At 35.4% G+C, this 26,986-nt stretch overlaps 2 protein-coding genes across 4 annotated transcripts in view; one reads left to right on the forward strand and one right to left on the reverse strand.

Moving 5' to 3' along the window:
- The first annotated feature begins 3,020 nt into the window (after nt 1-3,020).
- Nucleotides 3,021-26,986, forward strand: part of Setd3 (SET domain containing 3) — a 28,353-nt gene continuing 4,387 nt past the window's right edge. The window contains exons 1-6 of the mRNA XM_034976881.2: nt 3,021-3,488; nt 3,921-4,142; nt 4,619-4,707; nt 5,325-5,464; nt 24,970-25,078; nt 25,782-25,909. Coding sequence (XP_034832772.1) covers nt 3,185-3,488; nt 3,921-4,142; nt 4,619-4,707; nt 5,325-5,464; nt 24,970-25,078; nt 25,782-25,909 — 992 coding nt within the window. The 5' untranslated portion in view covers nt 3,021-3,184. The remainder of the gene's footprint in view (nt 3,489-3,920; nt 4,143-4,618; nt 4,708-5,324; nt 5,465-24,969; nt 25,079-25,781; nt 25,910-26,986) is intronic.
- LOC138403422 (uncharacterized) lies at nt 6,090-17,027 on the reverse strand. Of its 3 annotated transcripts, none has more exons than XM_069503899.1 (5): nt 16,142-17,027; nt 11,390-12,115; nt 8,988-10,275; nt 8,116-8,694; nt 6,090-7,154 (listed from the first exon to the last, which is right to left on the reverse strand). In XM_069503899.1, exons 1-5 carry the CDS (start codon nt 16,283-16,285, stop codon nt 6,643-6,645), a joined length of 3,249 nt encoding a protein of 1,082 aa, XP_069360000.1. In that variant the 5' UTR covers nt 16,286-17,027; the 3' UTR covers nt 6,090-6,642. The 3 variants fall into 3 exon arrangements, with proteins under 3 accessions (XP_069360000.1, XP_069359999.1, XP_069360001.1); XM_069503898.1 differs by having other exon boundaries at nt 8,113-8,694; XM_069503900.1 differs by having other exon boundaries at nt 8,113-8,694; nt 11,390-12,107; nt 16,137-17,027.

Below are 26,986 nucleotides of genomic sequence, written 5' to 3' on the forward strand. Positions count from 1 at the left end.
AATTCAACCCCTAAGGGGGTAAAATAGGGGTTCAAAATTTGTGTAGTTCACGCGGACGAAGTCGCGGGCATAAGCTAGTTAAGTATAAGTAAGATCTACAGCAACTTCCTCCTGGTTTTCTCCTGCTTTGTTTTTTAGTGTTTCCCATGTTTTCAAATAGCTGCAATAGAATTAAGATTACTTAAATACATTGACAAAATTACTAAGTTGGCTATGAAAATGCTTATGAACTGTCCTAACGTCTGGAAGGAAAATTAAATAAGAAGAAAACAGGCTCTATTCTATTAAATAATATTTTAAAAACTGGTCAAGTTCGCATTAGACTCGCGTATCAAGGTGCTGAAATGGCGACCTCGCACCAGAAGACGCTGTGTTAGAAGACCCCCACTAGGTGGACGGACGACATCAGACGAGTGGCAGGGAGCCACTGGATTCAGGCAGCGCAATACCGTGGCGTGTGGAAGTCCCTACAAGAGACCTATGTCCAGCAGTGGTCGTCTATTGGTCGATGATGATGATGATGATGATTAAGGGTTTCACCACCAAAGCTGTTAGTTTATCTTCTTGAGCTGTTAAAATTTATAGTTGCTATTATTTGCCATGATAGTAAGTAACACATATTCTGTGAATATTTCAATATAAACTATGTATTATATTTTATATGGTACACAAGATTCAGCTTGTGACAGACAGACAGGCAGCTAGACAGCATGTTGGAGACGTCTTTATTTAAACCTTTTTTAAATTAATAAAAATGCGGCTAGTGACAACCCTAGACCCAGGCAAAGTTGTGTCACTCAAGTTTCCATAACACAGTGCAACATTGCCTACTAATTTATTTTAACGAAGTCGACTCCTTTTCATAAAAATATCAAACCGTGCGGAAAATAAACAGTATTTTCTTACCTTGGGACGTTATCACTGCACGAAAACACCATTTTTTTTGGATAAAAATGTAAAAGTTGTAGGACACTAAAAATTAACGCACGCTCGCGCCGACTCTGTTTGCTCTACTGACGGAGCCACCATAGAGCTACCATTTAAAAAAATAAAAAATATGTTGCTATAATGATGTACAATACTACCAAAGGATAGAAAATAAGACAAAAACTAAACAAATGGGAGATATCGTAATTGAAAAGAAATAGGCAAAGTTGAGCTTAGTTTGCAAAGTTGTGGCAGTTTACGGTATGTAAAGTAGTGGTGTCAAATACTGTTAAACTTACATAATATAATATCAATAATTGTTATTAAAATTTATTGATAAATAAACACGTTAAAAATATAACACTGACTAAAAAAAAAAAAAAACACGATACCTACCCCACTTGATTTCATCTTACTTTGAAAATTGAAAACACTACTTTCATGAACACATTTCAATTTATTTTTGGTGATGTAACCAAACGAGTCGCAGGGAGCCGCTGGATTCAGGCGCCGCAAGACCGTGACGTGTGGAGTGGAAGTCACTCCAAGAGACTTATGTCCAGCAGTGGACGTCTATCGGTTGATGATGATGATGACGTGACCAGAAATTACGATTTTCAAATTTTCCCCCTTGCGTGTGCTATAAAACCTAGGTAGGTACCTACCTACCTGATAAATTCATGATTCAAGGTCCATGGGAAGTACCCTGTAGGTTTCTTGACAGACAGACAGACAGACGGACGCACAGACAGACGGACGGACGGACGGACGCACAGACAGACGGACGGATGGACGCACAGACAGACGGACGGACGGACGCACAGACAGACGGACGGACGGACGCACAGACAGACAGACGGACGGACAGACAACGAAGTGAGCAAAATAAACAACACCATCAAATTACCCGAAAAAATAAACTAGCAAAAAGTCTATGAACGCGCACTATCGTTAATCGAACAGTATCGGTAATAAACAGAAATAACAAAAATTTCGACTATTGTATTATTTATGTATCAAATCAAAGCATCAACAAAAATAACAAAATTATTTAACTTATTTATTAACACTTCGTAGGTATTCGATGGGAACAACAAAATCATTTGATATGCTAAATTTATCATCATATCGATGTGGTGCTATTTAACATTAGTTGACTTGCTATTTTTAACCATATTCAATGCATCGGTATTTTTAGCGCATGACGTAATCGGTCGCAATCGGTAGGTATAATGTCGTCGCGCGCGCGTTTTGCACCGCGCGCCCCCTTCGAAATTTAATTTCCTGGAATCTTCGCGCTACCTACTTAAGTACCTACTGCAGCTACTTAGAACGTAGGTATAGGTCCTAACTATAATAATTTGTATTTTTTGATTTAATAATATTTTTTTATTTAAAATTGTTAAGTTTTAGTATCGCAGTTAATCAACAAACTTTAATATGTGTTAAATTAACAGGTTAATAACTAAATTGGTCACCTCTAATGTAAAGAGCTTCAGAGACGGTCAAGCAGCTTGATCAAGCAAACGGCACTTGGCATGCACTTGGGCGCTAATTCTCATATCTCGAACACTGTCCGAACATCGCGTCAAGCAAAATATAAAATCGCATCAATCACGCAGTTTGACTCAAGAGTCGCATCAAGCAAACTTTGTAAACGGTCAAAATGCTTGCCGGTAATCACTTAACATCAGGTGATCAACCTGCTCGTTTGCTCGCTACGCTAAATTTTTTTTTTAAAACTTAGTTAATAATAATAATTATATTATTGCCTTCATCCTAAAAATCCTCACAACTATATCAATGTTACCCGTTTCTAGTATAATGTGCGGTGCGCATGTGCGCATGGCCTAATCTATAGGCCTAATCCTTTCTTCTTTATTTTCTTATTATACGGCTTTTCTCAGTGCCACATAAGCACGACAATGCACATTGCTATCCTCAACTCTCAAGTATATAGCTGGGGGTAAGGTAATGTACGGTAAAATCGTAGACCTATCTGTTTAATAAGACTATGATCTGGAGCCTCAACTCAAAAAAAATTACTTGTGGCTGTCATATTGCATGAGCAAAGTGTCAACGTCAATAGTCAACAGTCAAGTGTCATTTTTCAAAACATATTTTTTGCTATTTTTAGTTTTACAATAATTATTAATTTTCCCACGTTTCAGATTTAGATTTATTCAGTCGACTACGTTACTTAAGAAGTGGCTTTAATTTGATTAAGATTACATTGTGAAATCTGTGACACGAAATAATGGGTCGGAAAGTGCAATCCAAGCAGAACTCTAGAAAGCGAAATGCAAAGGAGGGTAACAAATTTACTCAGCAAAGGAGGAAAGAATTATCAATATTAGTGGATAAACTGCTCAAATTAACCAGCATATTCCAAGCTACGGGTACAGTTGCAAAGAGTTGGGAGCACCATTTACATATAGAGGCAATTATCAAAGAGATACTCAACATTGAGACTGCTGCAACGAAAGTTGGAAAAAGTTATAGAAAATTAAATTTAGAAAAGTATGTCAACTGGCTGCACGAGCATGGAGCAAAATTTGAAGGTATAAACTCTGTATATTATTTTGAAAGAATAACGAAATCAATCTTAAGAATAGGTATTGGAAAGTTAGGTAGGTACCTACTTACCAAATGTACATTATGTATCAAATATTTATTATTATGACAAGCTTAGTTATTAGGTAGTAAAAGTATAGACCTAGTTACCTATATTTATTATAGTCTCTGATTAACTCAGATCTTCTTTGCTGATGAATTACTTAGTTCTTTTCATTTGATTTATTGATTCATTAAACAATATCCTCGGTATGCTTACAGCAACGCCAAATCGCATACCGAGTCAGTAGTTACATATACTTACATAGTTTATTGAATTCGCATATACTAATATTAAAAACATCTAATTTAATGACCAAACATTTCTTTACTAAATATATTACATAAACATTATTATAGAACAACATAATTTTTTTCAGGTGTAGAAATCACTGAATTTGATGGCTATGAACTCGGACTGAAAGCAACCAAAGATTTTGCTGAAGGCTCGCTCATACTCACCGTACCTACCGAAGTCATGATGACAGAGAAAAATGCGGCTGAGTCAGAGTTAGGAGCATTCATCAGTATAGATCCACTTTTAAAGAACATGCCAAATATAACTTTAGCACTATTTTTATTACTTGAAAAAAGTACATCAGGTAAACCAAATATCTTCATTAAATTATCTACTGCTTACTATTGTTGTTTAGATTTTAGCCTCATGTATATACATACTGTGGCTAATTCTGTTGTACACAATCTCTAATCTAATTTAAAATGACATGTCTAAATCTAGTGCTATCCATCTCCGCAAGGAACATTATGAAAGGGATAGCAATACCCTAAGATCTGTCATTTTAGGTTAGTTTAGAGAGTTTGTGTACAATAGAATCACTAGAATCAGCCACATTGTGTGAGTAAAATAATATGTATTGTGTATAAACTATGAAATAATTATCATCATGTTTGTATAAAAAAAATTTGCATCTTCAGAAAGTATAGTGATGCCAAGTAGATCGAAACTTATAAACTACTTTTATTAGAAAGTTTTAGAATTTTTGATCCAAGAAATAAGTAGGTACCTACTTATTTCTTTCTTTTTCTATCTTTAATACTTTTTATTGTAATTTTTCAGATTCATTTTGGAAGCCATATATTGATGTTCTGCCAGAAATGTATTCTACTGTTCTCTATTTCACATCTGAGGAATTAGCAGAACTTCGGGTAATCATTTAATAATTTATTTATTTTGTTTCAATAGGTAATAATTATAATAATAAAAAATTGTCTATACTAATATTATAAATGCGAAAGTGTGTCTGTCTGTCTGCTAGCTTTTCACGGCTCAACCGTTCAACCAATTTGACGAAATTTGGTACAGAGGTAGCTTGCAACCTGGGGAAGGAAAGTTAAAGAGTTCCCACAGGATTTTTAAAAACCTAAACCCACTCGTTCGAAGTCACGGGCATCAGCTAGTAATAAATAATTAGAAGATTAATTAGCCAAGTATACAATTTTTTCCAAAATTCATCAAATGAATACTAATAATTATAATTAATATAAAATATGTGAAAGTGTGTGTGTCTGTCACCTTTTCACCAATTAACAGACTGACTGGTTTAACCAATTTTTATGAAATTGATCCAGAGATAGCTTGTATCCTGGAACAAGCATAGGCTACTTTTTGTCCTGGAAAATCAGAGTTCACACATATTTTAAAATACAAATCTGGATTAGTTTGGATAAAGGCACAAAATTTGTAATTTATACAATGGCATTTACATACAACAAGCCTATTAACTTTTAAGTAAATGTTATTTAAATTCATTAACATTTTACAGCCTTCACCTGCATTTGAGTCATCACTGAAGATGTATAGAAATATTGCGAGACAATACGCTTATTTTTACAACAAAATTCACACATTGGATTTACCTGTTCTCAAAAATTTACAAGAAATATTCACGTTTAATAATTACAGGTGAGATAAAATTTTGTAAAATTTTAAATGTTTTAAAATTTTGCGCTTACCTACTATGGGTTTGGAACGTGAAATTGAAAGTGGCAGTGATAAATCTTTTATATATTATATCTAATTTTTACCACAGCAATTTTCTGTTTGATGCATATTGCGTAAAATAATAAGTAAAACAACAATTTTTCAACAATCATAACTTCAACATTAAATTTCAAATAAGGCAAAAATGTTCACATTTGAAATGCAAAGTATAACTTTATAAATACTATTTATATTTTATATAAACAAAGTAAATTGGCCAAATAATTCAATTATTTATAGATAAGTGACATCAGACTCACTATTGTGTTCCTTAGATAAAGGTTTGTACTGAATATGAATTAAACCCATCACTTATGATTTTGAAGTTGGTTATTAATTATTAAACTAATAGCAAGCCGCACAAATTTTTATTTTAACATAATAAGGATCTATATCCTCATCATGTTCTTTTCTTTTTGTCACACTATTTCTTTTTACCAAAAACTGGCAAAGTATTTTAATTCGTTTGATTAAAAATCCGACTGTATGAAATTTATTTCAGGTAATCTCTTGGTTTATTTATTCTAAAAGGGGAATGAAATAAAAATTTATAAAACTTTAACACTTTATTATTTAAAAAAAATTAAATTACCACACTTAAATAAAAGATAATGCTTTCCATTATCCTTTATTGCACTTGCCACGTAATACTGAAATTCAGTAGTAATTAAAATAACAAAAGTAAGTAGGTAGTTATTACAATAAAATAGGAAATAGCTTATATGGTAATATCAGGTCACTAGTTCTAAAAGTAAATTCTATAAGCAAAATAAAATACTAGTTTTTCACCATTTATAAAATAAAGAAATAAATTGTTAAGTAACATTCAAGCTCAGTCCAACTTTATCAAGTAAAATGTGTGTGTTGAATGAAATGAGTGAAATAAATATGCTTCACCAACACAAAAAAGCATACTAAAAACAACAAACAAACATAGAAATACAATTAGACTGCCTGTCTTATCGCTTTAAAGCAATCTCTACCAGGCAACCACGTTGAAGAAAGTATAATAGTAAATAGTAACCTGTGAGAAAGGGTTAAAGGTGTACTCAAGTTAACAAGGAAATGAGAAAACATTGGTTCCAATGTTATATAAATATTTACTGAAAAGGTTTTCTTAATGTATCCCACATATATTCAGGCGATTCAGAGCCTGCACGAGTATCGATAGTATCAATTGAATATATATTTGGTGTGGCAAGCATTGGACTCTTACTGCGAGTGCTACTGTTAATTTTATGACCTTTTCTATTTTCGAAAACAGGCGTAGGAACGAACTCATCCTCTTTTGCACGCTTTGTATGGAATATTTTACTTTGTTGTTTCCATTTTAATATTGCATACGTTAATAGAAAAAGTATAAGTGCTAGACCTATAATGCTTGCAGTGGCCACTGTTACAGATTTCGTATCACTTAACACCATATTTGAGTTATTCGATATTAGAAGAGGATTATTTCTCTCATGTATTTTGAATTCCATTAACTTATCCGATGTTGACTTCCGCTCCATATTTCTCAACTGCTGCAGATCATCCAGTACTATCACACCGTCACCGTCCAAATCTTCCCCTGGATCGATTTTCTTCAGTGTTTCCGAAATGGGAGGATCCGCTAAAAATAATTAAATCTTAAATGTATATAATGAATAATAAGTTTTAATAACATTACTGGCAGCTGCGAATAAAATAATTGTTTGGAATAACTAGACACAATGCCGTGTAGTTTGTAAAAAATGTCATACATACATTTCACATTTATTACAAGTATTGTATGAATGACATCACACTATCACACTATAATATTATAAAGGCGATAATTTGTGTGTATCTGTTTGTTACTCTTTCACGCCGAAATTACTGGACGGATTTGGCTGAAATTTAGAATGGAGATAGATTATACCCTGGATTAACACATAGGCTACTTTGTATTCCAGAAAATCTGAGAGTTCCCACGGGATTTAAAAAAACTTATATCCACGCGAAAGATGTATCGGCCATCAGCTAGTTTTACATAATATAAACATATAAAAAATTGTGTTTGTTGTTCGTTCCTTTGTTACTGCTCATGCGACTGAGTTGAAACTTTGTACAGTTATTGTCAATACTTGCGTGAATGATTCTAATAATACTACCAATCGCATTGCAACGCATGCTGGGCAATGGGCAAGTTATAAATACGAGAGTAAGTCTGTTTGTCACCTTTTTACGCCTGGAGTGCTTGCTGAATCGATTTCGAGGATATTCGGCACAGAGATAGCTTGTATATATCGAAAGGGACATTGGTTAATGATTTTAAGCTTATTTCGTGGTTTAATGACATATTTTAATGTACCTATATAACGGGTACATACCACGATTAATTTTTGTATTTATTTGTTTAAATTAATCGTGGTATGTACCCGTTATATATATTAAAATAGGACATTGGTTACTTTTTATCCCGAAAACCGAGTTCCCACGAAATTTTTAGACCAAAATGCACGCGGACGAAGTCGCGGGCATTAGTAAGTGAAATATAAATTGTTTAATCCATGACTGTAATAATAAAGCATGATGATTTTATTACTTACCACTTTCAATTGGCTTTTCGCTATCAATATTTTCTTTTTGATGGTTCTTTTGCATTAAGTATATCAAATCATTCCATGTTGCAGAATCTTTTTCGGAATTTAACATACGGGCTTCCCGTGAAGTTCCTATTCCTGGGATATTAAAATTCGTCTTAACATTCTTTGTGTCATAACTTATTGTTGCGCTTTCATTGCTTGAATTTGATTTATTTGTGTCTGATGTACTATAATTTTTAAAAAACGATGTAATACCCTTGTTTTCGCCGTTTTCGTTTACATTATTCCCAAAATCCATCACAACTGGTATATTTGCATTATTTATTTCAAGTACAGTAGGATCTATAGTTGTAGTTCTTGGGTCATGTAAATTTGCTTCTAATAACGCTCGGAGAGGATAAGTCTCCTTAGATATTGGTTCTATTAGTGACTTAGAGAGGAAAGGCTCTGGTGGATTTGGTTCTCTGGAAGCGTTATGAAATATATCAGCTAAATGCACATGACTGGATCCCCGCTTTCTATGTTCTACCAATTCCTTCAATGTCATATTCCTTTCTTTAAGTATTTTTGAAAGCTTCGCACTTGCTAGAAACAAAAAAAATTGGAATAGCCACGAGAATTATTCATACTAATATTATAAAATCGAAAATATTATTATGTCTGACTGCCTGTTTTCTTTTTACGGCCCATCCGTTTAAATAATTTTGTACAGAGAGAACTTATAGCCAGACGAGGAGAGACGTACATAGGTTACTTTTATCCCGGAAAAACAAAAAGTTGCTATGGGATTTAAAAAAAATTCCTAAATCCGCCTAGTCTTAAGAAGTCACGGACATCATCTATTAAAATATTTATTTCATGTTAATGCATGCACTTACTGTGATTGTCATTCAATATTTCTTCAATTTCATACTTTGCGGTTTCTTCAGTAGTTATGTATATCTTCTGTATGGTAAATGCTGTATTATTTTTAGTTTTTACTGGCTTTTTAGACCGATAACGGTTTGAAACCTTTTGGGTAGCTTCTGTAGTTAAGAAATCTTCCAGTGTCGTAAAATCGTCCTCGTCTACAGTATTAGTAGTTCGTTTTTGTGTTTTTGTAATAAACTCGGAAGCAGATACAACTTTGCCTATACCAAATGTATCTTTTACTTCAAGTTCTTCGGGAATTTCAGTAGTTGAAGTCCATTGTTTTATTCGTTTTATTTTTAATCTGTTATTTAAAGCTTGCCGTCTCAAATCAGATGACCTGATCAAAGGTTGTATGATTGGCTTCGGCTTACGTGTTATGGTTTCTTTTTCCTCTACTGGTGTCATTGTAAATTGAGCTATATCAATACCTTCTATTTCCAAATATGTTGATTTAGCATCAGTGGTAGTTTCCGATTCATCCCTGGTATCAGCGATTGACTCAGTGTTCATAGATGTATAAGATGGGTCTGTAGTGGTTTCATACATTTCTTGAGTATTCGTTTCGGTAAGTGAACATGGAGTTGTAGTTATCGTTTCAGTTTCGGTCTCTATTTGTATCATAGCCTCAACATTCGGAGGTTCTGCTTTCATCATTGAAGGCACAACTTCCTTCCATTCTCTTGACTTGGATAGATTTCTGTTATTTTTGTATTTCAATGAAGTCAACGCTATCAAATCCCTGCTTAATTGACCTTTATAAGTGTTGTTTTCGGTTGGTCTTGTTCGAAGTTTTCGTCGAATGCCGCCAGGAAAACGACGTCGCAAAGAACCTCTTCTATTGGTTTCAACCGGTTCATTTTCTTGGTGATTGTATTTATCAGTTTCGTCATATCCATTGTTGTAATTATTTTGTTGCATCATATTTTCGGTGGTTGTAATAATTGTGGTTGTCTCAATGTCTACATGCTCGTTTTCTTCCTCCCTTTCTGATTCAACGAATTCCTTCTTACTCAAAGTTTCTGTGTTTTCTATAAAACTTATGGGGCTGTAAAAAGCTTTATTTGAATGTCTAGATTGACCCATATCTTGCGTTATATTTAAACTTTCCTTTTTTAATATAGATAAAGCTTTTTCTCTGCCGTGTAGAAGGTCAGCTAAAGATAAGTTATTCTGCTGAAGTATTTCACTTAAACTTTTTCCGTTGGATTTTTTTAATAATGCTTTTAACGTGAATGGATCTAAGGGCTCCTTATCCTGCAATGTAACAAATAATCACTTAAGCGTCATTTAAATTTTGTATAACATATTGTATATATTGTACTTCTATTAGGTCAGACGAAAGAGATTCTAAGTTCTAACCCGAATGAGGATCATTTTACTTATCATTATTATCAACTCAAGGACCTGAAAAAATTGTTAATAATTTAGTAACAATTTTTATTCTGGGATCAGACCAGATCATAAATTGTGGAAAAAATCTTCTAGTCCATTCTCTTTGTCGTAATCTTTTATTTGCTTAATACAGGTTAGCGTACAGGTGTTGGAAAATAATATGGTTGAGCAAATGTTTTAACTACAAGGCATGCAATAGCACGGGGTAATCATGGTAAACAAGTATTTTAAAGAAGATTTTTAGAAATAAAGGAAGTATTATTATAAATTCAAATGAATAAGTAAAACCATTTAAAAACATGTCAAATCCTTATAAATTAAATTAAAATTGAAGATCCAGTGATATTGTAATTATTGTAAAAAAAAGTTAAATTTTTATCGTGATTTAAGGATTGAATAAAAGTTGTTTATAGTGATGAGTATAGTGACCGTGTACATGAAACTGAATGTTTGAACTGAATGAAATGTTTACTATATTATTTGATTAGTTTAAAGAAAATTATATTATAAATCACTTTCATGTTAGCCAAAGGTTATACGTAAGATGATACCCACAGTTTAATTACACACTAATTAATATTTTAACAACATACTAAGACGGCCCTGATTGCTGATGTAACATAAATTGGCCATTGGTGTACAAAACTACATATTTTTAGTAAAATTAATATAGCTAACATAGAAATATCTTTTGTTTAATTTAATATTAGTCAAATTACACATAAACTTAGTTTTTGTAATACCCTTAAAGTGTCTTCCATTGGCCTTAAATATTCTTCATTTATGTCTCTCTTATTCAACCTTCTAATTTTTTCAAAACATTTTTCCAGCCTTTCATTTGGATTTGTCTTAAAGTTTAATGCTATATTGTCTGTTGGATCTGTATCAGTAGTCTTAATCTACAATTACTTTTGTTAATTATTCTGAAGTTGTAAAAATAATTTTATTTAAATAAAAAAATAAACTTGTATATTACCTTGGGTGGTTCGATATTATTAGATAACATTATTCCTTTTTCTCTCGTCTTTTGTTGTAGATCAATCCTAGTTTTATTTGGTTTTTCATTTGGCCTAATTGACTCTATTGAAAATTCAGATAAAGATTCTTCATTCTTTGTAACCACTTGGGGCTGGCTGTCGTAATTCACCATTGGTTGTGTCGTTTTTTCGATTTCGGGTTCATTTATATTATAAATTTGTACTTTCGAATTAACTTTCTCGTTTATGTCTTTTTGATTATTATTTTCATCGTCAGGGATACTATCTATATGTATTTCCTTATAGTCTGGAGTTTCTTCACTACCATCGGTTTGTTCTCGATATCCACCAAATTCGGCTAGTTCTGGCCAAGAATCTGCTGACGGCCTCTTTCGTTTTTGTCCTCTTCTTCTTTTGGGTCTGTTTGCATCTTCATTCCAACTATTTTGTCCTTTATCGTCTGAGTTTTGAAATTCCATTTTCTTTCGTCGTCTTCTCGGTCTTTCTATATTTTCTTGAAGACGAGGTAGGGAATCTTCGTTGTACGTGTACACTCTTTCTTGTGGAATAAGATCAATCTCTCCAGCTAGCTGTGGTCGTCGTTTTCGCTTCCGTGCTCGTCTAGGTCGCATTGATTGTTCAGGATCGATTTCATCCCACGTCTCACTCGTAATTTGCGAAGCTTGTTGTGTCTTTGTGGGTTCTGTTTCAACCATCCTCCATGGCTAAAAATGAGACAAAAATATCATAAAAATAATGCTACATCAGAAAGTAGTATAGATATAACAAAAAAAAAAGTGTACTAGCTCGAGTTAAATAATAAAAAAAATTGCTGTTGCAGTTTGAAGACTCTGTGCTTTATATATTCTGCGCATTGTTTGCCAATTCGAGAACATTTATATTTCTTAAAACCATGAGAATATAGCTAACAATAACTCTCATAACACCAGTGGCGTGTACAGGGTTTGAAGCTAGGGTAGGCATTAGTTAGGTAGAAATCTGTTTACTGGCAGGTCATAATGAAAATATGCATTGAGCTATTACAACTCGGGTAAGCAGTGCATTTATGCCTCTATGACCTGCACGCCACAGCATAACACGTTATATAAGGTTTCATTGATCATATTTTCATTAAATGTAAGAATCAATGTACTTAAAGATTACAATTTATTCATTTAGAGATTACTAGACTGCTAAGAGTCGTACAAAAATAAATTAAAACTCCTGTTCAAAAATATGAAAGTGATTATATGAATTACTAAAATATAATAAAACTCGAAACAGTATTAAATATAAAACGTAATTTTCTAGTCCGACTGCAATAGATATTTATTCGAAAACAAATAGAAGTTTAGTGTAGTTCCAGAGCCGGTCAGCAGAGAAAAACAAGTTTTGTATTAACAGCAACATTTTCCTGATTGTACATCCTAGACTCTAGAGGCACGATCGCGGAAGAACGCATACAAACCTCGTAATTTAAAAGCTAAAGTCAGAGTTCATATAAATACGAAAGTAACATTAATGCAAGTGTGTCTATTTCTCTGTCTGTCTGCTAGTTTTTCACGGCCCTTCCGTTTAACCGATTTTACGAAATTTGGTACATAGATAGCTTGCATCCATGGGACAGATATAGTTGTTCCGGAAAATCGAAGCGTTCCTTTTGGGGTTTTAAATAATCTAAATCCACATAGACGAAGTCGCGGGCATCAGCTAGTTTACCATAACTGCATATTCGCAAAGTAACTTAGGTAACAGTTACGTATAGATACTTCGTAGGTACGTACTTACAAACTGTCAAGTCATTTCGGAGATAGACGCCTCAATCACTTCAATATCGGTAATCAATTACCAGTTTATGTCATTATCGCAAGTAGCCGACTGTCGTTTAATGAAGCATTCGTTATCTCACCCAAGAAAGCTGTTACAAAACAGATGTCATAATGGTCAAGGAAAGTTGAAAGCGGCTATACCGGTTCTCAGCCGGCAGTGATCTTATACCGTACGTAAATATTTATGCAAATAAGATTATTACCCGAGGAGCTTTATTAAATTTTTAAATCGATAAAATCTTTCAGTTAAGTTCCGTGTTTCAATTTTTAAAATTTAAAATAATGTCGGGGGTTCGATCCCGGGCAAGCACCTCTAAATTTTCGGAGTTATGTGCGTTTTAAGTAATTAAATGAAGGAAAACATCGTGAGGAAACCTGCATGCCTGAGAGTCCTTCATGATGTTCTCGAAGGTGTGTAAAGTCTGCCAATCCTCACATAGCTAGCATGGTAGACTATGGCCAAAATCCTTCTCACTCAGGAGGAGAACCGTACTCTGTAATGAGCCGGCGATAGGTTGATCATGATGATGATTAAAGGGTATCTTTCAAAATACGTAAAATCGTCCTCTGATAGTTGTAAGTTTAATAACCAACTAAAAATTAAAAAGCTCGTCAAATATTTATGTCGTCACGTTTTTCTATTTCATCGAAGCTCCCACACTTAGCCCGTTTTGATATGTGATAGAGTTGCTGATTTGATTTGTTGGCAACATCCATAATGCACTTATATCCGATTTTTTTTCTTCCTTAGGTGGTAGACGTTAGATAGTTTTTGCTCATTTTTCTACATGTCTTTCTGAATATTTTTATATTTTATTTCTATACTTAATTTAAAGTTTTTGGTTCTATTGTTAATTTGGTTTTGAGTGTATGTTTTTGTTAGTGGCACTGGATGCAGTTAATTGTTTGCCTCAGCTTGCTGGATCTAATTTTAGCACCTCTTCTCTTGTCCCTATTATCTTTTTCGTTTTTCTCCTTCTATCTAGTTTCTCATCGCAATCTGTGACAATCACTAAGTGGGTCTTTCTTTCTTTTTGTGTAGTTTTAATTTTTTTTGTAACCTGTTGATTGTCCTTTTAAATATAATAAAAAACCTAATCTAGGAGACGGTCTACTTATTTCTCAGGAACCAGTTATAATGTCTAACCAGACTAGTTTCTAAGTAGGTACAACTTACAAGTAAGATCGCTCTAGTTTCCGTTTTCTATCGATATGGCATCGCTAACCGGTCGTAATTAGCAAAGCCAAGTGCAACGATATATTAAAGCCTACATTAGGTATATACATACCTACCTACTTTTATTCTTCTTCAACTGCTACAGCCTGCTTATTATATTTAAACACAGATTTTTTAGGGTTCCGTACCTCAAAAGGAAAAAAGGAAGAATCCCTTATAGGGTCATTTTGTTGTGTCTGTCTGTCTGTTTTTCACAAAATGACTTTCATTAAAAAGATAAATTAATTCGTTTAAGTTGAAGTAAAAAAAATTGTAAAATGTTTTTGACATGCCTTTTTATAATCCATACTACTATTAGAAATGCGAAAGTGTGTCTGTGTCCGTTTACTAGCTTTTCACAACCTATTGACAAAATATGGTACAGAGATAGCTAGCTTGCATTCCGGAGAAAGACATAGGCTACTTTTGGTCCCGGAAAATCAAAGAGTTCCGGGACGAAACGGGATTTTTAAAACACCTATATAACATTAAAGACATTGTGGCCATCATCTACTTGATAGAGAGATAGCTTGCATTCTGGAGACGAACATAGACTTTTATTCCGGAAAATAAAATCAAGAGGTCTCCACAGGATTTTAAAAACCAAAAGTCTCGGGCATCATCTAGTCTTAATAAAAAAGTCATTGCTATTTTAAGATCCGTATCGAAACAAGTCGGTGAACTCTGACATCTAATTTATTTTGAACGGACATCTTGACGGTACCAATTAAGTATGAAGTTAGCATAATATTAATTGCATTTTTAAATACAAAATTGGTTTCTCATTAAATCGCTATCAAATTATTAGAAAGCTAATTCTGTTTGGGAAACCATAAAAATCAGCATCAAAACGCGTAAACGACCAAATGAAAACTTCCTTTGTTTCACTTCTAGCACGCACATGTTTTAGAGTATTTTTTGTAGCAGGAAAATTCTTCATTTTAAACTTATTGCAAAATATCATGTCGATCCAAGTGTCGATCCGTTGCTCCATAGCGAGTTGCGACGTGATTGAGGTAAAAACCAACAAACCAACAAACAAACACACTTTTGCATTATAATAATATGGGTAGTGATGTTTGTAACTAAACCAACTAATATTAAAAGTGGGTATTATCCATAGATGACGCCTTTTTCCGGGAAAGTGAAAAAAATGCTCGTTTATATTATACTTCCGTCAGATTGTTTGTTGACTTTATGAATGTACTAACAAGTTGAAGATTAATTCGGTAACTGCACGACGAATTGCGTGACAATAGGAATGTGGAAGACCACTTGTTATTACAGTTAATCCACGAAAAATATTTCATTTCTCCTTTTAAGGTGGAATTTAGTCGAGTCTTTGAGGATTGTTGTCTTAACTGCATAGTTCTAGCTCTAACTAAACTAGGTATAAATATTATAAAACGGCGCTAAGGTTGGTTAAAGGCTTACTTCTCCCCGCGACTTGGTCCGCGTGGACTACACAATTTTCAAACCCCTGTTTTACCCCCTTTGGGGTTGAATTTTCAAAAATCCTTTCATAGCGGATGTCTGTGTCATATAATAGCTCAATAGCATGCTAAATTTCAGCCCAATCCGTTCAGTAGTTTGAGCTGTGTGTTGATAGATCGGTCAGTCAGTAGTCAGTCAGACAGTCAGTCAGTCAAACAGTCAGTCAGCTTTTCCTTTTATATATTTAGAAATAGTCCAAAAGAAAACTGTACCTGGTCATAATTTGTTTGTGTGTCCAAAGCTCTAGGCCTCATCATATGGTACTCCCGCTCGTAGTTCTCCTCAGCAGAATGCACGATGATCACCAAAGCAGCTAACGTGCTTAACAAAGGCATGGTGAATCCAGCAATACCCATATTACGCCAATAAATGTTGTACAGAACGCACTATGTACGCCCGAAATGCACTAAACTGACTCTAGTGTAACTTAACTTCAAAAATACTGTTCACTAAGCAGGCACTACAATTAAAATTCGCAAAACCAATTTTAACGCGGCCTTCAGTCGATTAAATACGATCTCAAAAAATGTACGCAAACTTTTTTGCACTGTATCGAGAATAGTTAAGAGCTTTTTCAAATACGCAACGTACCTAATAAGTCGTTTAAATACGCTAAACGTTTTTACACTAGCTATTAGTTCAGTTATTAAATACACTTAGTTTTCCAATGCACTTCACAAAAATAACGTTTATCTATTCAGAAGCACACACAAACTTAAAAACACAAACGAATTTTTCTGCAGTGTCACTAAAATTGTTAATAGGATTTACTTAAACTTTTATGCACAGTCTTAAAAGTTACTTTCGCAATGTACCTTTTTGTAGATATAGGAAAATGAAGAGAAGAATATAATAGTTAGGAAATGCAGACTAGGAAGAAAACGCGATAGTTTGTCACACATGCACTGCAATCAATTCGTTGCGATTTCTTTTATAATTTATTTGTAAACACACCGATAACGCTCGGTCCGATGTTGATAATGAACTGGTTGATTAATCGAGAAAATTCACCGATTTCTAGTGTGAGTTTCCCTCTTTTTTATTTATTTTTTTAAACGTGAAAGTGACGCACGTTCGCGCGCAACGCCCCGGTGCCTAGGAGTGAGTGGGTAATGTCGTTCGCCGTACACGAACTTTAGATAGTCGTTTACGGGCTTTTCGTTATTTCAAAGGGTTTTGTTAGTTTCCAAAACAAATGACATCAGTTATTGACTGAGCGCACGTTTTGAGTTCGAGGTTCGATCCCGGACTTTTCGGAGTTAAATGTGCGTATTAAGAAATAAAATATCACTAGCGTTGACGGTGAAGGAAAAAATTGTGAGGAAACCTGAATTCCTGAGAGTTATCAATGCTGTGTGAAGTTTGCAAATATCCGCACTTTGCCAGCGTGGTAGACTATGGCTAAACTACGGCTAAACCCTCCTCATTCTGAGGACATTCGTTCTCGGTAGTCGAATCATCTTCATCAACCCATCACCAGCCCACTGGCTGGTGATGGGTTGATGAAGATGATGACGTTGATGTTTTCAGTTGAGTCGTGTATACGGATTCTAACGGACCATTTTTATTTTTTATAAAAATAAACGCTCTTGCCCACCACCATCTTATAGTACGCGACAGGTCGAGATGTCAATCGGGGTATGAGGCGGGCGGACAACCCAGCACAACCGCGTTATCCCGCACCGGGTTAGCGCGGGGGCTGTGCGGGTGTTCGAGGCGTCCCCACCCCGATTGCCATCTCGGCCTGTCGCGTACTATAACTTGTAACTTTTACCAATTCTGTTGTAGGTAAACTATAGAAATAGAATTTTTACTCAAGTAAACTTTTACAAGTGCTTTTGAATCGTCAAGTGAATCTACCGTTCCCGCTTTACCGGTAGAATACAACAATGGTTTCAGTTGTACCATGTCCAGTGAAGACTTCTATTCTTTTCAACCCCCGACCCAAAAAGAGGGGTGATATAAGTTTGAAGTGTGTATCTGTGTGTTTGTGTATCTGTCTGTGGCAAACGCTTGGATATAAATTTTACTGTTTAGGTATATTAAACTTAAAGGGCCATATATTATTTTTTACTTTTTAGAGGTTTTTGTGTCGGGGGTTTTTAAATTTTAAAATTTTATTTTTATTTTTATTCAAGCTTCCATTGCATAAAGAATCGTAGAAAATATATTATTTATAGAACCTGTCTATTGTGTAGATAGTAGTAGTATAATAACATCTTTTTACATACGTACCTAAAAAACTTGTTGAAATACTTTCTCATTGTTCTGAATCACGTATGGCTAAACAGAGCTTGTTGACGGTGAAACCGCGTTATGGTAGATCATAAAATATTGCCATGTAACAATTTCCATTCGTACATGAAGATGATCGCATTATGTGAAACGGAATGCCGCACGCGCCGCCTCCCGCGCGGAATGCTCCGCGATTTATCATTATTCGCGAATCTATAAACATAATGTCATACTAGCGACATGAAAATCAAACGAAAATATATATTGGAAAATATGAAAGTGCACTAAATAGTTCAAATTAGTTGATATCATAGATAGGATATTATATCAGACGGGCAGTCAAAATAATAAAAAAAATCTTATTTGTGTCGGCTTCCTTCTTTTCCTTAGGTCTTACGCAAACTACCGATTTTGCCGGTCTGTTATTTATGCCAATGAGGCGGGGGAACGTTACGCACACTCGCACGTTACCCGCGCTATCCCGCACCAGTTTAGCGCGGGGGCTGTGCGGGTTCCGGGGCATCCCCACCCCGATTGCCATCTCGACCTATCACGTACTATAGTTACAATCGGATGACAACGCATGCAATATACTTAGTATACATGCACTGCCCACCACGATAGAGTTTTCGTTATGCCATAATGGAGCATACTATGTTTTATCCTTCGCTGATTAGAATTAAATGTCTTGTGTTCTATTTTCACAAACTTAGTCGGACTGGTTATTTATTGTTATTCGACTGCAATGGAAATTATTAACACCTTTTGCTGTCGTACTGGAACTTTGTCAGCCCTAGCACAGACTACGGTCTACTTAGGCTGCAAACTGCCAACACCAGTCTCGGCTTTTTATCTAGTGCTTTGGTCTAAAAGTGTGGTGTAAATTGTTCACTTTTCGTTTTGTCTAAATAAAAAAAAATAAAAAAAATGTGTAGAGGTATGTAGGGAGGTGACAAGACAAAAAGTTTTGATACAAAAAGTCGTTAGTATGAGACGCCTATAATAGAGTATTGTAATGATTTATTGCTTGTTCGGTCTCGCATTGAGGGTTCTTTGTGAGTCGTTAAGCGTATTTTCACTTTTGTTTTATTAATAAACTGTTTTTCTCAGTCAGCGTGTCTTAAGTTATTCACAAGTGCATACGATTTTCTTCTAAGTGAATGGCTATTCTAGGAAAATATAAGTATAGTCTACGATAGGTTGAGATGGCGATCAGGGTATGAGGTGAGGGAACGGACGCCCCGCATACCCGCTCGTCAAGCACCGGAAGTTAGCGCGGGTGCTGTGCAGGTGTGCGGGGCGTTCCTCCCCGATTGCCATCTCTACGTACTATACTTTTCGAGTGACACACCTACCTACTTATGTTCCTTTATGTACCTATGTTCCTTTTGGATGCAGTCATCGAATTGCTGCTATATACTGATATTGTCATTTGAAATCAAACTCCTAATCTCCTAATGCGTTAAATTCAAAAATGTTGCATCATTTCCATTTCTAACGGCGGTTACGCACTTATCCGATCCGAGTCCGTGAGTCCGTCCTTTTTGTTTTGTATGGTAGCTTATGAGTACATAGACACAGTGGTAGAGTGGTACATAGACAGTTATCATAGATATTTTTTCTATCCATATTTACACGGATTCGGATCAGATGAGTGATCACTGTAGAGTTAAAAATAAATAAAAATAGGCTGTTAAATTATAATCAAAAGTCAAAAGTCAAATGATTTATTTAAATATAGGTCCTAACATGTTACATACATTGATTGTCAAAATTGTTGAATTTCTATGATGATATAGTGGTGATAATTAATTACGTAAACTTAAAACTAAAGCTACGAGGGTTCCGGACGCGCCCAAGTCTGAGAAGAGCCCACTACAAACTCAGTTTAAGTATACCAAGACCATAACCAAATAAATACTCGCATTCTATATAATATAGTGCATAACGTTTTTATTCTTCACCTATTAAATAAGACCGTGGGAAGACTTACCTACCATTTACCCACAAAAAATGTACTTAATTAAAAATCTTTATTTCCTCATAGCTATTTCTTCGTTTTATTGTTTCTATTTGTTCTGTTAATGGTTATAAAACCACTAAGTACCTACTTCCGCGGTGGTCATAACTCAAAACCCGAGAATTTCAATTTTCACGCCCGCTTGCGTCTTGGTATTTTATTTCTCTCTATTTTCTAGCGACAGGTAAGTACTAACTGTTCATCATCATCATCATCATCATCATCATCATCATCATCATCATCAGCATCATCCTCATCCTCATATAACCGATAGACGCTCACTGCTGGACATAGGTCTCATGTAGGGACTTCCACACGCCGCGGTCTTGCGCCGCCTGTATCCAGCGGCTGATGTCGTCCGTCCACCTAGTGGGGGGGGTCTTCCAACGCTGCGCCTTCCGGCGCGTGGTCATCTTTCCAGCACCATGGGACCCCAACGTATATCGGTTATCCGAACTATGTGCCCTGCCCATTACCACGTCAGCTTCGCAACCCGTTGAGTAATGTCGGTTACTCTAGTTCTACGGATCTCCTCATTTCTGATCTGATCACGTAGAAACACTTTAAGCATAGCTCTCTCTATCGCCTGCTGAGTGACTCTGAGCTACTTACTATAGACTTAATCCCGAGGAAACTCTTTGATTTTAACATTTTTTGATATCGGTTGTCCACATTAAGTGGAAACAACGATCTTTATCCCCCACTTTTAATCAATAATCAAACATTGGAGCAGAAACTGTCCGAAAAATATCTTGGGTTAAGATTGGATAGTGACCTGCATTGGAAGACGCAAATCAAATATATTAAAAATAAGATTTCTAGTTTAATGGGGTCCCTGCGTAACATAATCCATTGCCTACCTCGTCGAGTACGCCAGACAATATATAATTCTTTAGTTAAACCACATCTACTATATCTAATTGAAGTTTGGGGATTCGCACCAAAAACACACCTAAAAGACCTACAAATTGCCCAAAACAAAATTATAAAAATGCTATTTCATTATGACTATCTAACACCCACAACCAAATTGTATAAAGAAACAAAACTCATGAACATCAAACAGCTCCATTCATATCACACTTGCATACTAATAAGGAAAATACTCAACAAATCTATTCACACGCATATCATTTTCACCAAAATACATCAAGTGCAGAGTAGAAGCAGTCGTAGAGGAGATCACATCTTACTCCCACAAACACGTACTTCTCAAGGAAGAAGAAACATAAAATTTGCAGGTGTACAAGTGTATAATAAATTACCGAAGGAGGTGAAGAATGCGAGCTCGTTCAATATATTTAAAAACAAACTCAAAAAACACATACTTTATGATATAAACCTACTTAATTAAATTTTGTTACTATACTGTATGAACTACACTGTGGCAACGATCTCGCATTCTTCGAAGGCGGAGCGATATTAAAATAAAGTGAATTGTGAGGGTGGATTTGAAATTATATCAACTACTTAATTAAAATAACAAATTGTTAAAGTAAAATATGTAATGTGAGTTGTAGATCAAGTAAGTTATAATGATTGCCGAACAAACGAATAAGTACCTACCTATTGTAAATATGTTTTCTCTGTAAGTGAATTTTGTAATTCTTTGAGAGAAATAAAAATAATTCTTTAACCTGACTTGCCATAACTAGATGCAAAGTTGAGATGACAAACGAAGTTTCAATGTTTTGGATTTTAATTGATCAATCCATCAGATAATAACGATGCATAGGATATCATACCTTACATATTAGAGATGATTTATGCTAACACGTGGCGGGGGCGAGCCGTGCCGATGATGAGACACGGACGCCACACGGTGAAGCACAAACTGCTTCATATGAAATGTTCGTGATGTTTTAAATCCGTGCCTGGTTCGCGCCCCGTAGGTGGCACGGCCTGTGCCCGCTACGTGTTAGCATAAATCATCCCTAAGTCTGACTAATGACTACAAAAATATTACTCCACACTTAATAACGGATGTTTAAAAGGCAAACAAGTTAACTGCGTATCGAAGTCGTTTTGTTTCAAAATAAATTACATACCTAGTTGGTTCCTTCTTCCTATCTAATACACCTACTTATTAATTTAGCAAGTTTAATAAAGCGTTGCAAAGCCTGTTTAAATCGCACGCTACTTAAACCTATTTTACATTGACAATCCTATGTCAGAAATCTATACGCAAGCGCCAACACCAACAGTACGAAATTTCAACTCGATCAGATGAATAATGCGTGAACGCATAGAATACGAACACGATTTTTTTATAGGTATAATAAGAAGTTTACTTACCAGAAGTAATGAAGAAAAAATAATAATGAACTCTGTATAAATACGACATTTACTCCTTAGTAGATATATTAACAGTTAAGTAATTCAACTATAGGTAGGTACAATTAAAGATAAATAATGCTTTAGTTGAAGTTGTAATCACCTGAAAAGGAAAGTTGGTCTTGATTTGAAGCACAACTTATATCATTAACGGCGATTACGCACTGCACTTCCGTCGTCCGAGTTCTATCCGTCATCCGTGAGAATACCAGCGATTATCTGCGACATATGTCATAAGCTCCCATACAAAACAAAAACCGGCCAAGTGCGTGGCGGGTTCCGTAGTCACAGTCCTCGAAAAACAGATGTAACTCCTTAACCTGTGAACCCTACTTAGCCATGGTAGTTTTCCTTTAAAATTGATTATATATACTACTACTGTGAAATTTTTTACGTTCCTATATACTACCATTTGGCTGATAGAGGGGGGGGGGACGACGACACTTGACTCTAATAAGAATTAACATTTTAAAACATCATATTTTCCTCGACCCACAGTATTTTTAAAAGACCTATTCAACGATACCCCACACTATGGGGTAGACGAGAAAAAAAAAGTTCATCCCTACTTTACATGCTACCCTAAAAAAAATTTATCAAAATTTTATTTTACCACTTTGTCGGCGTGATTAATATTTATACCCATGCCAAATTACAGATTTCTAGCACTAATAGTCTCTGAGATTAACCGAGGACGGACGGACAGTCAGACGGACGGACATGGCGAAACTATAAGGGTTCCTTGTTTACTACGGAACCCTAAAAAGGAACGTATTTTCACGGACTTGGATCGGATGCAGTGCGTAACCGCTCTAACGAGACAGCTTTGCAGTTACTACATAAAAAGTACCTCTACATTGACAATCGGCATATCCAATAAGTAAAGTATGAAACGTTTTCACGTCAAGTTAATTGCTCAGTTTCTTGTATCAAATAATGGAATCAACTCGATCTCGTCTGTTTACGGGTCATTGTTTGCGCAATTTTCGCACACTCTTACTTTCCGAGCAAACTGAATCACATAATGTGTGTAGTTAAGTGTGTAGTCCGAGTCGGTTGTGAGATTGTTACACAAAATCGGTCAAGTGCGAGTCGGATTCCGAAGGGTTCCGTAATCTACCGTAACCTAACACTTTTATGTAGAATACTGCAAGTTAATAACGGATTGCGCTATCTATATGTGACTTAGTAAATTAATTTTTCGTGAACACATTTTCATTTTTTTTGTGATGTAACCACAAATTCACGGTTTTCGGAGGTTTTCGTTTACTTGTGACAAGACCTATCTACCTGCTAAATTTCATGATTCTAGGTCAACGGTGAAACCCTATAGGTTTTCTTGACAGACACGACATACAATCAGACAACAAAGTGATCCTATAAGGGTTCCTTTTTTCCTTTTGAGGTACGGAACACTAAAAAGCTCGTTACGACGAATAACATGCGCGATCAATGTAGATCAACGTGTTCGTTTACTTCATACTAGGTGATGCCCGCGACTTCGTAAAAATACTTTTAAAAACCCTTTGATTTTCCGGAATAAAAAGTAGCCTTTGTCCTTCCCCAGGATGGAAGCTATCCCCGGGTTCCAAGCTATCTCTGTACCTACCAAAAACCACCTATTTTTCATAGTTACGTATTTTTATAATAAGTACCATTCGTAAGTCACTTTTCCTGGACATACCAACTGAAAACTCTTTCATATAAACCTCACGTTTCGTTAAGCACATGATTATCACAAATTTTAAAATATCCTCAAAATGAATGGTTTGCGTAAAAAACTCATCTCGCAAACTATTGCTTCATGTACTTATTTCCACTAAACCACATTCAATTTATATACGGAAAATAGTAGGGTTTTAAGAATTTCTAATGACACAATCATAAGCATAGGTACTGTTATTATTACTTTGTGATTCAATCCTGTTACTTTTACTCGTCATAATAATATTGTGCAACTAATTTAATATTTGCTGAGAAAATGACTTTCTTTGCGTTGTACTACTCTATTTCTAAGGGTCGTAATTTTGTCATTAAGTAATTGATAGAAATAGTAAGTCCTAACCACTTCTATCAATTACTTATGAGGAATTACTATACATATCAAACTTTGAAAACAAAAGTGACCCTATCCAAAATCTAGATTTTTCAATATGAGACGGCGTTCAAAGTAACAAGTATCGTCAAAGGTCGTAGAAATTACCAAACCGCGGGTTTTTACAAAGGACCTGGTTCTTCCCGCAGAATTACAGCTGATGTAGTCGTAACTAAGAACTGTCAATTTTTCGATAGTGCTATTTTTATGTCCGTCGCAAATACAGGTGGTCGACAGCTAATTTACAAGAGAAAATAATACTAGGCTAGGTCAGCACAGAAATAAAACCCTCTCTAAACTTGTTTGTGAAATAAACAATTTTGTGCCAATATTTATAGTAATATTCTGGTCTGCAGATGGGCGGTGTCGACAGTAATGACTAGGCAGAACAACATTCAGCTCTCTGGAGCATCGACAACAGCATTTATACCTCTCTGGGACATGTGCAATCACGAACACGGAAGGGTATGACCTAAATTATCCAAATCTATATATATATATAAAAGGAAAAGGTGACTTACTGACTGCCTGACTGACTGACTGATCTATCAACGCACAGCTCAAACCACTGGACGGATCGGGCTGAAATTTGGCATGCAGATAGCTATTATTAGGACGTAGGCAGCCGCAAAGAAAGGATTTTTCAAAATTCAACCAACGAAGGCGCGAGCATAGGCTAGTCTTCTAATATGCTTTCAAAAAGATTCTAATATAATATATTAGTGAGTATCGTGACTACTCATAGGTATGATTGGTTGGTGTATACCAGACCATTTAAAAGCTTGTCCGTGGTCCTGGATCGGGGCATAAAACGACAATAACTATGAATACTTGAGTTGAGTCACTTCGACATCAATCATCATCATCATCATCATCATGATAAACCTATCGCCGACTCATCACTCAGCACGGGTCTCCTCAAAATGAGAAGTTGCCTGCTACCATGCTGGCCAAGTACAGATTAGCAGACTTTACACTCCTTTGAGAATATTATACAAGAACTCTCGGGCATGCAGGTTTCCTCACGATGTTTTTCTACAGTCTACACCGTTAAAGCAAGTGATATTTAATGTATGAACCTAATTTCTTGTATAAAATAAATCTAGAAACTCACTTTACTTTCTGAGATATAAAACCTTTTTTATTTATCTTTTTGTAACTGTAACAGATAACGACAGACTACAACGAGGATCTGAACCGAGGCGAATGCTACGCGCTGCGTGACTTCCAGCCGGGTGAGCAAATCTTCATATTCTACGGAGCGCGACCCAACGCCGACCTGTTCCTGCATAATGGGTAATTATACTCCGACATTTATATTTTAAAAAAATAGCGAGCAAACGAGCAAGTGGGTCACCTGATGTTGAGTGATTATCGCCGCCCATGAACATTTGCAGCACCAGAGGAATCGGCCTTTCAGGAATTGATTGGTCCGCCCCTTGAATAACCTCGTGTTGAAATCTAGTTTGAACACCGCCGAAAGGAGCTGGTTCCACAGTTTTCATGTGCATGAAAAAAAGATCTGGTACAGCGGGCGATCGAAGTGCACCAGGCACCCAGGTGGTTATGGTGAAATTGCTTCTGGTGGCGTGCGGTGCGGTTGTAATTTTAAGCAATAATAATGAAATATCATGTTTTCATTAAAACACCACGTCACCATTGTGAAGGAAAACATCTTGAAGAAACTTGCATACTTGTGAGTTCTTCATAATGCTCTTAAAGTGCGAGGAAATCTGCCAATCCACACTAAGGCCTAGGGCAGATTGGCTGACTTCCACACACAAGCGCGCGGCGTGGTGGACTATAACTTAAACACTTCTCAATCTCAGAGGAGTTGTAATGTAAAATTGTAATTTCCTTTTTTGAAGGTACATATCTAAATGCATTAACATTTGTCAATTTGAATTGTTTTTGAATTAATTAGTACAAGTCTATAATATAATCTTCAATATATTATTATTTCGACCCATTCAAATAATGCCAAATTTTGCACCATTAACAAAATTAATAAACATATTACAGATCAAACAATCGTGAGCATACACAAAATATCGCACTTCATTACTCTATGCACATAATATGTATGTATAACCAAACTGACGTAACTTCATGCGGTAACCTGTTACGTTGCCATTACATTATATCGTAGACCGACGTGAGCGTTCTGTAGAACTGACCTTATCGCAACAGCTGATTCTGCTGGGTAAATTGATCATCCGGTCAATTCGAACCGTGGAAAATAATATCGATGTAATAAATATGGCTGTATTTTTAGATGTGTACGCAAAAATATCATTTCTCGTTTTATTCTGCAATAGATAGAATTAAACAAGCTCAATTAGATAGTTGGTGGCGCATTGTGTAATGGTTTGG

The sequence above is a fragment of the Maniola hyperantus genome, chromosome 16 (genome assembly GCF_902806685.2).
Source record: "Maniola hyperantus chromosome 16, iAphHyp1.2, whole genome shotgun sequence".
Lineage (NCBI taxonomy): Eukaryota > Metazoa > Arthropoda > Insecta > Lepidoptera > Nymphalidae > Maniola > Maniola hyperantus.